Source organism: Loxodonta africana, chromosome 12 (assembly GCF_030014295.1).
Source record: "Loxodonta africana isolate mLoxAfr1 chromosome 12, mLoxAfr1.hap2, whole genome shotgun sequence".
Classification (NCBI taxonomy): domain Eukaryota; kingdom Metazoa; phylum Chordata; class Mammalia; order Proboscidea; family Elephantidae; genus Loxodonta; species Loxodonta africana.
The window spans coordinates 5425153-5437462 of NC_087353.1; the positions used below are offsets into that span (position 1 = coordinate 5425153).

The window sequence follows — 12310 nt, forward strand, 5'->3', positions numbered from 1 at the left end:
ATTTCTCAACGCGAATGCAGGGATCTTGCCAAGCAGTTTCCCTAAATACTGATAATCAAGCCCTGCATCCTGAGTTAAAAGATACACTACAGAAATGTATGCGTTTCATTACAGCTAGCAAATCAATGGATAATTAACTTTGCCAGCCGCAGAGAGGAAAGGACACAGGATACATTCTCCAGGTAATCAGATTACAAGTGCCTAATTTCCAGGAATGACACTGACCTTGGCAAACATTAACTACTAAGTTGAATTCTTATTTTCTGATTTTGTCAACTGCGTCATTACTAAGACATGCTTTTAAAGACTTAAGGAGCATTTATATTTTTATTCTACAAAATTTAACCAGATAGATATTTAATCTTTGCAATATGCCATGCCAAAAGAAAATTCTGCCACTGCTGTTTGTTTCATCAACTGCTTTTTAAGGTATTTGATCAGATATTTCAGAGTTCCATAAACATTGAAAAGCAGGGCATATCCTTTGAATTTGGCCCACTTTAAGTAATACCACACTTTATAGATTTTTATAAAATGATAATCAATTTTAAATAATTGTGTGAGTTCTTGTTAGGTGCCGTGAAATCAATTTTCAACTCATGGAGACTCCATGTGACAGAGGAGAGCTGCCCCATAGGGTTTTCTAGGCTGTAATCTCTATGGAAGCAGATCTCCAGGTCTTTCTCCTCCAGAGCAGCTGGGTGGGTTCAAACCAGCAACCTTTCGGTTAGCAGCCAAGCACATAGCCGTTGCGCCACCAAGGTTCTGTCTTAGAAATAATGTGTGATGAAGAAACAATTCCAAAGTACATTGGAAGGGGCACTAGGCTCCTAATCTAAGAACACTGAAAATTTAGATTATCCCATTTCTTCTGCTATCAATTAACTGAGTGACCTAGAACAAATAACGCAGCTTCTCTGTGACAATAGTCCTTATCTAGATACTTCATATGGTCTTTTATAAGATTCTGTAAAATAAATGGACTCTCTCAGTGCGTCATGACAGGCATAGTTAAAGAAGATGTCTAAAACTTAACAGTTTGATTCTTCTATTTTGTTTTCTCCACATCAGAAGTCAACATGGAAAAGTACACATATTTTCAAGGCATATATACACATACAGGGAAATTTTTATGGTTTGAAAGCCCAGAATATACATACATGTCATCATATATACAAATAAGTATAATTTATGTGTAAGTTTTATAATATGCTACAATTTATGTATTTATAAAATAAATATACTTATAATGGGGAGAGATACAAGGTTATTTAGTTTAATGTGTTTCTATTTTTAAATCTATCTGTAATGTGTTTACCCATTGCCGTTGCATTGATTCCAACTCGTATCGACCCTAGAGGACACAGTAGAACTTCCCCATAGGAGGAGCTGGTGGATTCAAATTCCTGACCCTTTGGTTAGCAGCCGAGCTCTTAACCACTGCACCACCAAGGCTCCTATAATGTGTTTAAAATTATAGAATTCTAAATCTGGAAGAGAATTTGGATACCATCCAGCCCAAATGCTTTATTATGTAGATGAGAAGACTGAGGGCAAGAGAGATTCAAGGGTCCAACTATATCTGCATTTTTGCACGACAAATTTGCTTTACAGCTAAGAACATTCTTTGACCTTCAGAAACCAAAGAACAAACTATTTTACTCTGTGGCCGCATTAGGTGGCTGGCACGAAAGCATCGTTTGCGATGTTGTTACACAATGTCTCTTCAGAATTCTGTGCAGGGATTCATGGGGCCAGGAGAGCGCAGCCTGCAAGTCCACCAGGCTGAAATGAGGATGCCCCTTTTAACCAAACTCTCTAATGGGTCCTCGAACCCAAACAAAACTCTGGGCCCCAGGAGAGCTGTAGCATTGGTTCCAAAGACGAAAAGCCCCAAAGCCTGTTTGGATTTAGAAAACTTGGGGGAAATTGACTATCTCCTTAGCTCTGCCAACCAGTGAAGAGAAATCTGGTTTAAAAATCAATAAAGCTAAACATAAGGAAACGTATTTGTGCTCCACAAAACATAAACTTGCTGTTTTGGACAGTTCCCTATATGTACTCTCCTTCAGAGCTGATGATCCTTTATGTTAACCACATATTAGGCCTGATACTGCAATTAAATATAGCACTAGACCCAAAACACTCATCTTTCAATTAGGCAGAGCCCAGTCAGCCATTCTGATGTGTATGCTATGACTCTTCTAAACCAACAGCTACGTAACTTTCAGTGCTCCCCTGAGGGTAGTGTTCATCATAATTCCCAGATGTTTGAAGAAATAACTCGTGTTCAATGATCTCTTATTAGATTGGCCAAAATGAGGCTCCTTTTAATGCTGGACAGCCACTGATTAGAGATGACAAGAGTGCCCATATGAAAGATAAGTAGAATAAATGGCAAGATTTACAGTTTAAAAATATTATCTAGTAGACTGTATGAGCTACGGATAAAGAAGCTTGGAAAAAAAGATAATATCTTGGCCCAACTTTCCCCAAATGTTTGGGAAATAGGTGGTTCTTCTGTAAAATGAATAATGTGCCTCCTTCATGGAAAAAAGACTCAGAGCAGCAAACAGGCGACTGTGCATGTGTGTGTGTGTGTGTGCATATGCGTGTGTGTCTGTATGTGTGTATGCGTGCATATATGTGTGCACATGCACTTGTGTGTGTATGTGTGTGTGCATGTATGTGCGTGCACATTTGTATGTGTGCATGTGTGCATATTTGTGTGTGCATGTGCATGCATGTGTGTGTGCATGTTTGTGTACATGTGCATGTGTGTGTAGTGCGTGCGTGTGTGTGCGTGCATGTGTGTGCACATTTGTGCATGCATGTGTGCACGTGTGTGCACGTGTGTATTGTGCATGTGTGTGCATGTGTGTGTGCATGTGTGTGCACGTGTGTGTGTGTGCATATGTGTGTGCGTGCATGTGCCTGTGTGTGCACGTATGCATGTATGTGTGTGTGTTAGCACTACCTGTACTCTCAGAAGAAACAAGAAGCAAGCAGATGCACACAGTTTCCCAGAAAATAAAGGGTAGAGACTAGCACACTGATAATCAAAGCATAAAGGCACCATGTTTTCTGGGAGGAAAAAGACAGTTCATGGGACACAGCACATGGGGAACGCTGTCTATGACATATGAAACATAGAAAGTGGTAACCCAAAGATGTCCCTTCAAGACTAACCAAGGCTAACACCCAAGGAAGCCAAGACCCCTTGGGGTCACTAAGAAATTTCTCGGGCTAAAATAACCTCACACAGCCTGCAAACACGGAACTGAGAGAACAGCCTCTCCTAGCACTGGAGAGGCAGAGGGGCACACTAGGGGTTTTCAGGCCCCAGGTGGCCTCAGAGAATATAGCGGATGGCTTGTTGTGAGGAGCCCTGATGGTGTAGTGGTTAAGTGCTTGGCTCCTGACGAAAAGGTTGATGATTTGAACCCACCAGTGGCTCCACGGGAAAAAGATGTGGCTGTTTACTTCCGTAAAGATTACAGCCTTGGAAGCCCTCTGGGGCAGTTCTACTCTATCCTATAACATTGCTAGGAGTCAGAATTGACTTGATGGCACAGGGCTGAGTTTTTTGGCTTGGTGTGTTGTGCAGCTGTTTCGCTACCACATACACCTACTGCAGATTAAATAACACTTCTACTCCTTTCATTCCAAGATATGTTGCAAAGACTCCCAGCAGAGAGGGTGTCTGGTTTCCCAGGGGAATAAAATTTTAACATCTAATGATGTGAGAGCCCTGCCTATTCCCTCTGTCCCTAACTCCAAATAGACCGTACATGACCTTCCAGTCACAGGAATCTCTAACCCAAGATGATGAGAATAAAGGGAGAAAAATTACCTTTTGCATTCACTTGGTCCCTTTCGCATGTACATTCACTTGTTCAAGTTATGGCAATCGATTGCATTAGAATTGCATTAGAAAGAACTAAAATCTACCTTATGAATGACAAAATAAACATAAAATTTTCTCAGAATGCAGAAAAATTGTGTGAGACAGCAGTTAAGCATGGGACTGAGGAGATGTGTTAGATTCTAGTTGGAGTCCTGACTCGAGATGGCTGAATACTCATGATTCAGCCATTTAACTGTGAAACCCTGGTGGCGTAGTGGTTATGAGCTGCTAACCGAAAGGTCAGCAGTTTGAATCTACCAGGTGCTCCCTGAAAACCCTATAGGGCGATTCTACTCTATCCTATAGGGTCGCTATGAGTCGGAATCTGCTTGATGACAATGGGGTGAGACCTTAGTTACTTAATCTGAAATTTTAAATTAGATAATTTCTGAGCCCACAATAATAAAATTTTATAACTCTTAGCACAATGCAACACAAAAATAAAATACTGTTGAATTAATAATCGATGTCCTTGTTCTCACAGTTTCCACAGAAGGGAAAATTACTTGCAAAACTAAAAACTGGTTTAATACATATGACTATATTGCTATTCAACTTTTTGAAACAAAGACACTGATAGCAATTCAATGCAAAGCATCTGCCCTAATCAACCTAAGGCAAACTGGAGGAAGCTGCTAACCGGGAAGTCCAAACTGGGTTTTTAAAGGAAAAGACTTTAAATACAATGGCTAAGGAGCCTTTAAAAAAAGCCTCCCTGAAGCAGTCAGATAACAGTTCTGCCACTTCATCCAGGGCCTATTGAAGGATACGCACTAAAGTTCCATCAGCTTCCTCCTCGGCAATGGACAATTCTCATCTCAGGAAATAGTGACAGTAGCACCCCAAATCCCTTAAAATTAGAAGGAATTTACTTACCGCAGACTCTACTCATTGCCAAAATCATATCATCATACACTGAAAGGAAGAAGGGAAATGAACCATTAAGATGTATAATTTTATCAGAAAGTAGCATTTTCATGTTTAATTAAATTGATACAGGAAATCTCGATGTTCACTTGAAAAATGAAACATTAAAATGGCAATATTTATCCATAAAAGGCTTAGGTGTATAATAAATCCTTCTAACCTGTTCACTTTTTAAACAAGGAACAAGAACATTTTACTCAACATAAATCCAACTGTACGTTTAATTGAATGAGTCCATCACTGTTTCAATGATTTTAACTACATTAGTGATGGGATGGAACTTGGCTTAGGATGATGGACTAAAACAGCATTTCATATAAACCCGAAGTAATATCACATATTTTTTCTAAAACATTGAAATAGCTTTGAATGCTACTAAAGTACAAATCTATTTTCTTCTACTGTGTCACTGCTAAGGCAGCACTGTGCACTATCACTGAACATACAGATAAATATGCCTTCGTAACACATCTCATTCTGTTGGCAAAATGGATTTCTTTTTAGAAGAACAAAGAAGGTTTTATTTTACCTTTGCCAGCTATTTCAAGGACAGATACATCATGACCTCTCTCATCTTTCAAGGTAGCTTTGTATTCACCTTGGTCCTTCTTTGACAACTACAAATAAAACACATCCTACATTTGTGTGAAATCAATACTGTGCTGTAAAATATAATAAATGCTAATACATTTTCTTTGGCAACCATGGGGATTCAGGATGTAAATGGGAAGATAATGAAACATTTATGAGTTATTTGAAAGACACATTTTTGTTTCGCTTATATCTTGCTTTACTTAATATTAATGCATCGTGCCTTGGGGATGAGTAGCTCACAGACTCCCTTCTCTAGATCAGGCAGCTTTTCTCTTTCACACAGAGCATCATCCTTTAGCCATTTGAAAACCGTTTCTTTCTTGGTGTTTGCAACCTGCAAAAAAAAAAAAAAAAAAAATCTTAACTTTAGAGTCACTCTAGCTCATATAAGAAAAGCCTCTTAGGATCTTAAATCGCAGACCTAAAAAAAAAAACAAACAAATAATTTTTATTTCAGACAGAGTCTCAGACATAGGCTCATGGAAAGCTGTCACTCCTAATAATGGCAAATACATTTCTAAATCTGTTTCTAAGATAATTAAGCCCCCACAGCTGCATACTTCATCGCTCTAGCCTATGAAATCTGGTAGCATAAGAAAAAGCGAAAACAAGATTGCTCCTCAGGGATCTCGTGTCCCACGTCTCATACTTTCTACGAGTAGGCGCTCTCAGCCTCCACTGTCTGTAAGACATTTGTAACAGCTTTTCCTCTGTTTATAATGGAGCTTTCTCTTATCTTAAACTTTCTTCTTTTAAAAAAAAAATGGTTTTCTATAAAGTTATAATGTGAATATATCCTTGCATAAAATTTTTCTCCAAGTATCTTATGTAAGTAAAATAAAAAATAACTGTCAAGTATTACTAAACACAAAATTATTTGGGAAAATGTTTTACAGACTCTCAGGATTGACAGGGACCCCATGCATGCAAATAAGTGCATTAAACTGCAAAATACTCACAAGCCTAGTAATATTTACTTTGTTTCTCCAATAGCTGTGTTTAAAGATTTATGAATGACTTTAGTGACGGAATTCAAAATGTTTTTAAATATTTATAGGAGGATATACACCATTAAAATGGTATCAGAGCATATTTGGAGTCAGAACTCATACTTTTTCCAGCCAGCATTGTGAGTAGACATGCATGTCATATTGCAGGGTCAGAAAAAATAATAAAACAAATATAACAGAGTTTTGGTCTCTAAAATAAATGGCACCTGAATCATTTCCCTTAAGTTGATGATGACCGAAGAGCTATTTTTTTTTTTTTTTTAGAACTGGTATCTAAAGATTTAAAGATATATATCTTTTTGTGTATGATAATCATTTAGGAAAACTGCTGTTTTTCCAACATAGAGTAAGGTGAACAACCTACCCTTAATAATCTTACAAGATTTCCCCCCCTTTAAATGCCTATGATACCTACTCCTCACTTATCCACTATCTCATCCAACACTATACGACTGTCTTTCTCATTATGCGCCTGGCAGCAACAAGTGCCGAGGTGTGAGACGAGAGGGTTGGTGTCCCCCAGCATGGTAACTCTCCATTCCATTCACTCTCATCTTCTTCAAGGTGCTGCTTCATCATGTATCCCCTTTCTCCTTTGTCTTTACCTTGTCTTCTGTTTCTTTTCCCTTAGCCTATAAACATGATTGAGTTTCATCCAAAAACAGGAAGAGAGAAAACCTTCCCTGACCCCTCTCTCTCTTCATTACTACCCAGCTACACATCTTGAGAATGGAATGGGCTCAGCGCCCACTTCCTCACTTATCTTTTATTTCATCAGCCCACTGCAATTTAGATTATATCACCACCATACCACTAAATGGGGATAAGAATGGCCTTACAAATCTAATGGTGGTACTTTAGCCCGTATCTTATTAAGCTACTCTGTAGTATCTGACTCCTTGAAATCCTCTAGCCTTGTAATTGCTAGCAGGCCACTTCTTTTTGTTTCACCTCTTCCTTCTCTGTTTCTCAATAATTCTAGAGTTTCCCTCTTGTTCTACTCCAATAATCTCATGTTTTCTAGAATTCTATGATTTTCCATTATTTTTCTGTCTCTATATGCTGTCCTTTGGCAATATGATCCACCTACATGATTTGTTACCACAAATGTATTCGAGAACTCATAAATCTATATATCCAAGCTCGACTTATCATTGAGTGCCAGGTTTGTGAATCCAGTTGCAAGCTGGTTATATCCTATTGCCAGCTCTACAAGCATATCAAACTAAATATTTGCAAAACTGAATTTATCCTCAAAACCCTAAAAAGTGGTTATCTCCCTATAGTGCTGTTCCCAACTGGCAGCACACCACTACTCAGTCTACCAAGATGGTAATCTTCCAAGATATTTCCCTCTCACTGATATCAAATTACTTACCAATGCTTGCTGTTTTAAATCCAAATATTTTAAAATATATCTCCTATCCTTTATGTGTATTCCCACTATCCTTGTTCAAGTTCTATTCATCACTCAATGAGCCTATTGAAATACCTCCATTCTGGCCTTGGAGCCTCCAGCCTCACCTTCCAAAGAAGAGGAGCCAGAAAGAGTCTTCTCTTTCTTACAACTCCTCAATGGCCCTCCACTGTCTATAGACTAAAAGGCAATCTCCTTACGATTTTTTTTTTCCCCACACTTAGCCTCCACCTCTCATACTGCCTCAAAATTTACACACTAATAGTTTGGAACCTAGTTTCCCACACAGCTGTTTCACAGTTCAGTTTCTTTATTCAACCTGTTGGGTCTTCCTAGAACAGCCTTTCACCATTATTAACCTGTGTAATTCTTACTCATCCTCCCATACTCACTGAATGGAGTCATCACTTCACTGAAACTAGCTCTTTACTTTTCTCTCTTAATCATTAGGCTGTAAGTAGTTTGAGGACAAATATAATGCATCATTAATCTCTTTTTACCCTTTACCCCTAGCCTTTTATATAACAATAGTCAGACAGCCAGTGATCATTAAATTAAATGTTTGGTGCCAAAAATACAGATTTATATATTTAGTGGTAATTAAAGCTTATTTATTACTGAGTTGTTGAAACTAAACTTAAGAAGCATCTTATTACCAAAATATACTTTTTATTCCTAATGAAATCAAGAGTATCATGAAAATTACCAGATGAATTTCATCACTGCATGCTTTCTCAAAAATTCACTTTCTAAAATTTTAAGGAAGTATCTTTATATTTGAATCTTCTTTTGTATTCCACAGCCCTGTAATCTTTTCATTAAGAAGCTTGAAAAATCTACGTACTAAAAAACCACAAGACACAAACATTGTTCAGTCAACTCATGCCTACTTCAAACACCAAGCACTTCATCATAATAGTATGATTTGACCATAGTTACACTCCCGAAAAGCCTCTATTAATAGTCACGAGGATGATGTTCTTATTGTATTGCTAGGACTGATTTCTCACCTTACACACAAGCCGGACATCACAGTCTTCTGTAACATCCCAGTGTAAAAACTCAACAAAATGAGGACCTAAGGGGGTGGGAGAGACAGTAAAAAAAGTAACTAAAAAAAAGTTTAAAATTTTTTTTAAGTTTAAAAAAATAGGTAAATAGATATCTGAATGTACTTTTGACAGAAGAATATAGCTGTGTAGTACGAAACCAAAATAACTAATTTTCAGGCCTCTGAAGTCTAGATATGTATAAACTAATTTTTTACTGGACTCTTCATCTCCTAGTAGGAGCTTACTGGCTGATCTCCACTTCTTACTGATGTCTCACATCTATTGCTTTTTAGAAAGAATACTGAAGTCGTTACATTCTCTTTCTCAAGGCATATGTCTAACTGAATATTCAACAGCATAGGATATGACACCTTTAACCGAGAAAAATTAATAGAGATAAGAAGAAGCAGTTTAACATAGCAATTTCCTAAACACATAATAACTTATTTCTATAGCATTCAAAATCAAAGATGGTTTTATGAGTTTTTTCCAAAAATATCAATCATTTTTTAATTTAAAATACATGTAGATGCCACATACTAATAATGACACCATTACCCCAGTCAACACAAAAATGCACGGCAGATTTAAAAGTAATCAGTTTCTCTCGTATATTCTACAAAGTTGGTAAAATTCATAATGTGGGGATGGGTAAAATAAACTACTCTTGACTATGAAAATAAAAAACTAAAATAATAAAAAATAGTAAATGTCTTGATTTTATATTTTACAAACAGCATAATAAAATCTCATGTACAAAAACAAATTCTTTAATAGAAACCCTTAGATTATGTTTGAGACTCTAAAATTTATCCATTTTCCTTTCTATCTAGTTAATATTTGCTTTTAAAAACAATGTACTTTAAATATATTCCTTCAAAAGATTTGAATCACTTTAAGTACAATAAACAAGTCCCTGGCAATTAGAATAACTTCTACTGCCTTCTCAACCCTTCCAAGTCTAGTAAAGCCACAGTTCAGCCATCCCCCACTCTTTGTTTATTCCTTGATTTTCAAAATTGCTAAAATTCATCTGGACATTTAGGATAGAGGAACCCTTTGCTTATTACTCAGTTGTAAAGTTTCTTGAACGTCCCTTTGGTAAGCACTGAGTATCCACAGCGTGCTCGGCACTGTAAGAAGTGTCACGGATGCTACACAAGATATAGAACAAGTAGCCTCAATCCTCAGGAGTTCAAAGTAATATTAAACTCTGAAAATCACAGCTCTCACGAAGCATGCAACAGAGAATCGAGGAGCCAGTCAAGATGCATGCAATCAGAGAAGGCTACAGGGAAAAGTGAAGAACCACTTTGGGCCTTGAATGGTGACTTGGTTTGAAAAGGTGGCTATAGGAGTGTTTTCCAGAATGACAAGAGTTCAGAAAGACAGAAATGAGCATGGTGAAAAGGAAAAGTTAAAGAAATCAGTCTGATGCATCCAGAAAGTTGTATTGAGGCATGGTAGGAAATACGATTTGGTTAAACAGGTTAGGCTCAGATTATGCAGTCTGGGAAGCCAGGAAGCATTGTCTAAATTTATCTAGTAGGCTACATATAGTTGTTAAAGTTTTTTTTTTTTTTTTTTAAGCAAAGCAGCACCTAAAAGAAATAAGTCCTTGGAAAGATTTATCTCCCAGCAGCGTACAGAAAAGGTTAATGAGTTACCAAGTCAGCCCCAGAGCCTGGTAAGACAGAAAATATGAAAATTTAACAAGAGATTCTGGGGCTTTTAAAAGTAGAAACAAGAAAAAAAAAATACTGATGATTTGATGAAATGTAAAGGGCAAAGAACAGAAAAGTATCCAAATTTCTACAGCTAAGAAATGATCACATTTCTTGACCATTTAAAATGGCATTTAGAATCTTGACATTACATAGGATCTGCTTTAAGCAAATATTCAAAACCTAAATCTTGGCTTTAAGCTAGTGGTGAAGGAGCAAGTCAACTACTTACCTTGTTTCCTGAGAAATTCTTTTCTCTGAAATTCAGCCTCCTCTAGGATAGCCTTGAATGCTAAATTCAATATTTAAAGAAAAACGATATAAAGACTGTTTGGCTCTGTCTAGTCAAAAGAATATTTTTCAATTATTTTTTTATGAACATGAAAATATTCAGTATAGCTTACCATCTCCAATAAGAACCAGAGAAGATTGATTTTTGGCTTTTCCGTCATGAAGCTGAACAGTGTAAGTACCTTCATTTTCAGAAGTAAATCGATCCATTACCATCTCAATAAGTCCAGTTGATTTATCACATTTAATTCTGTGTTTCTAGAAAACGAAAAGGGAAATATAGAATTACACAGTGAAATTCTTTCTTCTTGTTTTATCTCTTGACATTTAATAGTTTCAACTATTACATCTTAAGGGATTGTGGCACAAAAACACAAAACGTAACCTTACCAATGAATCCTCTTGCTGAACCAAAGAGAAAATAAGAGATACAAATTTTTATCCAGTGTGGGGATACCAAAAGCCTAACCAGCTCAAGGCATAGTCCCAACAGAAACACTATATATTCACCCAAGAACAAGCATCTAATGTAAAATAATTAAAATACATCTAAGATAAAAACAATACTCATGAGGAGTGTGCTTCTTGATCAATCAGATACATGAGACCAAAAGGGCAGCTCCTGTCTGGCGGCAAGACGAGAAGGCAGGATGGGATGGGAATGGGTTGAACGCACACAAGAAACGCGGGTGGAAAGGGGGAGTGTGCTTTCACATTGTAGGGATTGCAACTAATGTCACATAACAACATCTGTATAAATTTTTATATGAGAAATTAATTTGAGCTATAAACTTTCACCTAAAGCACAATAAAAAAAGAAAAAAATACATCAAAGAAAATAAAATGACATTGATACTTTATCACAAGCTGATTACAAAACCACATGTATATATATATATATATATATATAGCAACAATAAAGTCATCTTCACAACCACTGTCGCTTCTGTTCCCAGGACCCTGACAACCACAGCAGCACAATTGCTGCTCGTACTTCAGTAGCACAGGAGAGTGTTGATGCAACCTCAGATAGCTCTTGTGATTTTTTTTCTCACTCTTTGACTTCTAACATGCTACAGACAACAGAATATAACAGGACATGGTCTACAAAAGGTCTGGTTTACCTACCTATTCTATGTTCATAGAACACTTCTTACTTCTCAATCCCAACGGCTTCCATTTCCTTGAACATCCTACGCTTTCTTTCATTTCTGACCTTAGCACAGTTTTTCCCACAGCCTGGCGCGTCCTCTCCCCACTCTCCTCAGAATCATTTACATGAATAATGTCCCCTGTGCCCCCACGATAGTTCAAGGAAGACTTTCCTGAAGCCCTTGGAATCAGCTTAGGTATCCTTCCTCTGTGCTTTCCCAGCCCCTGCCTTTCCT

General features: G+C 37.3%; 1 protein-coding gene across 1 annotated transcript in view; it reads right to left on the reverse strand.

Annotated features, from left to right (window-relative positions):
* Positions 1–12310, reverse strand: part of MYOM2 (myomesin 2) — a 107210-nt gene that overhangs the window by 20293 nt on the left and 74607 nt on the right. The window contains exons 25-30 of the mRNA XM_003411962.3: positions 11036–11180; positions 10864–10923; positions 8866–8933; positions 5649–5762; positions 5364–5451; positions 4784–4822 (exon numbers count right to left, since the gene is read on the reverse strand). Coding sequence (XP_003412010.1) covers positions 4784–4822; positions 5364–5451; positions 5649–5762; positions 8866–8933; positions 10864–10923; positions 11036–11180 — 514 coding nt within the window. The remainder of the gene's footprint in view (positions 1–4783; positions 4823–5363; positions 5452–5648; positions 5763–8865; positions 8934–10863; positions 10924–11035; positions 11181–12310) is intronic.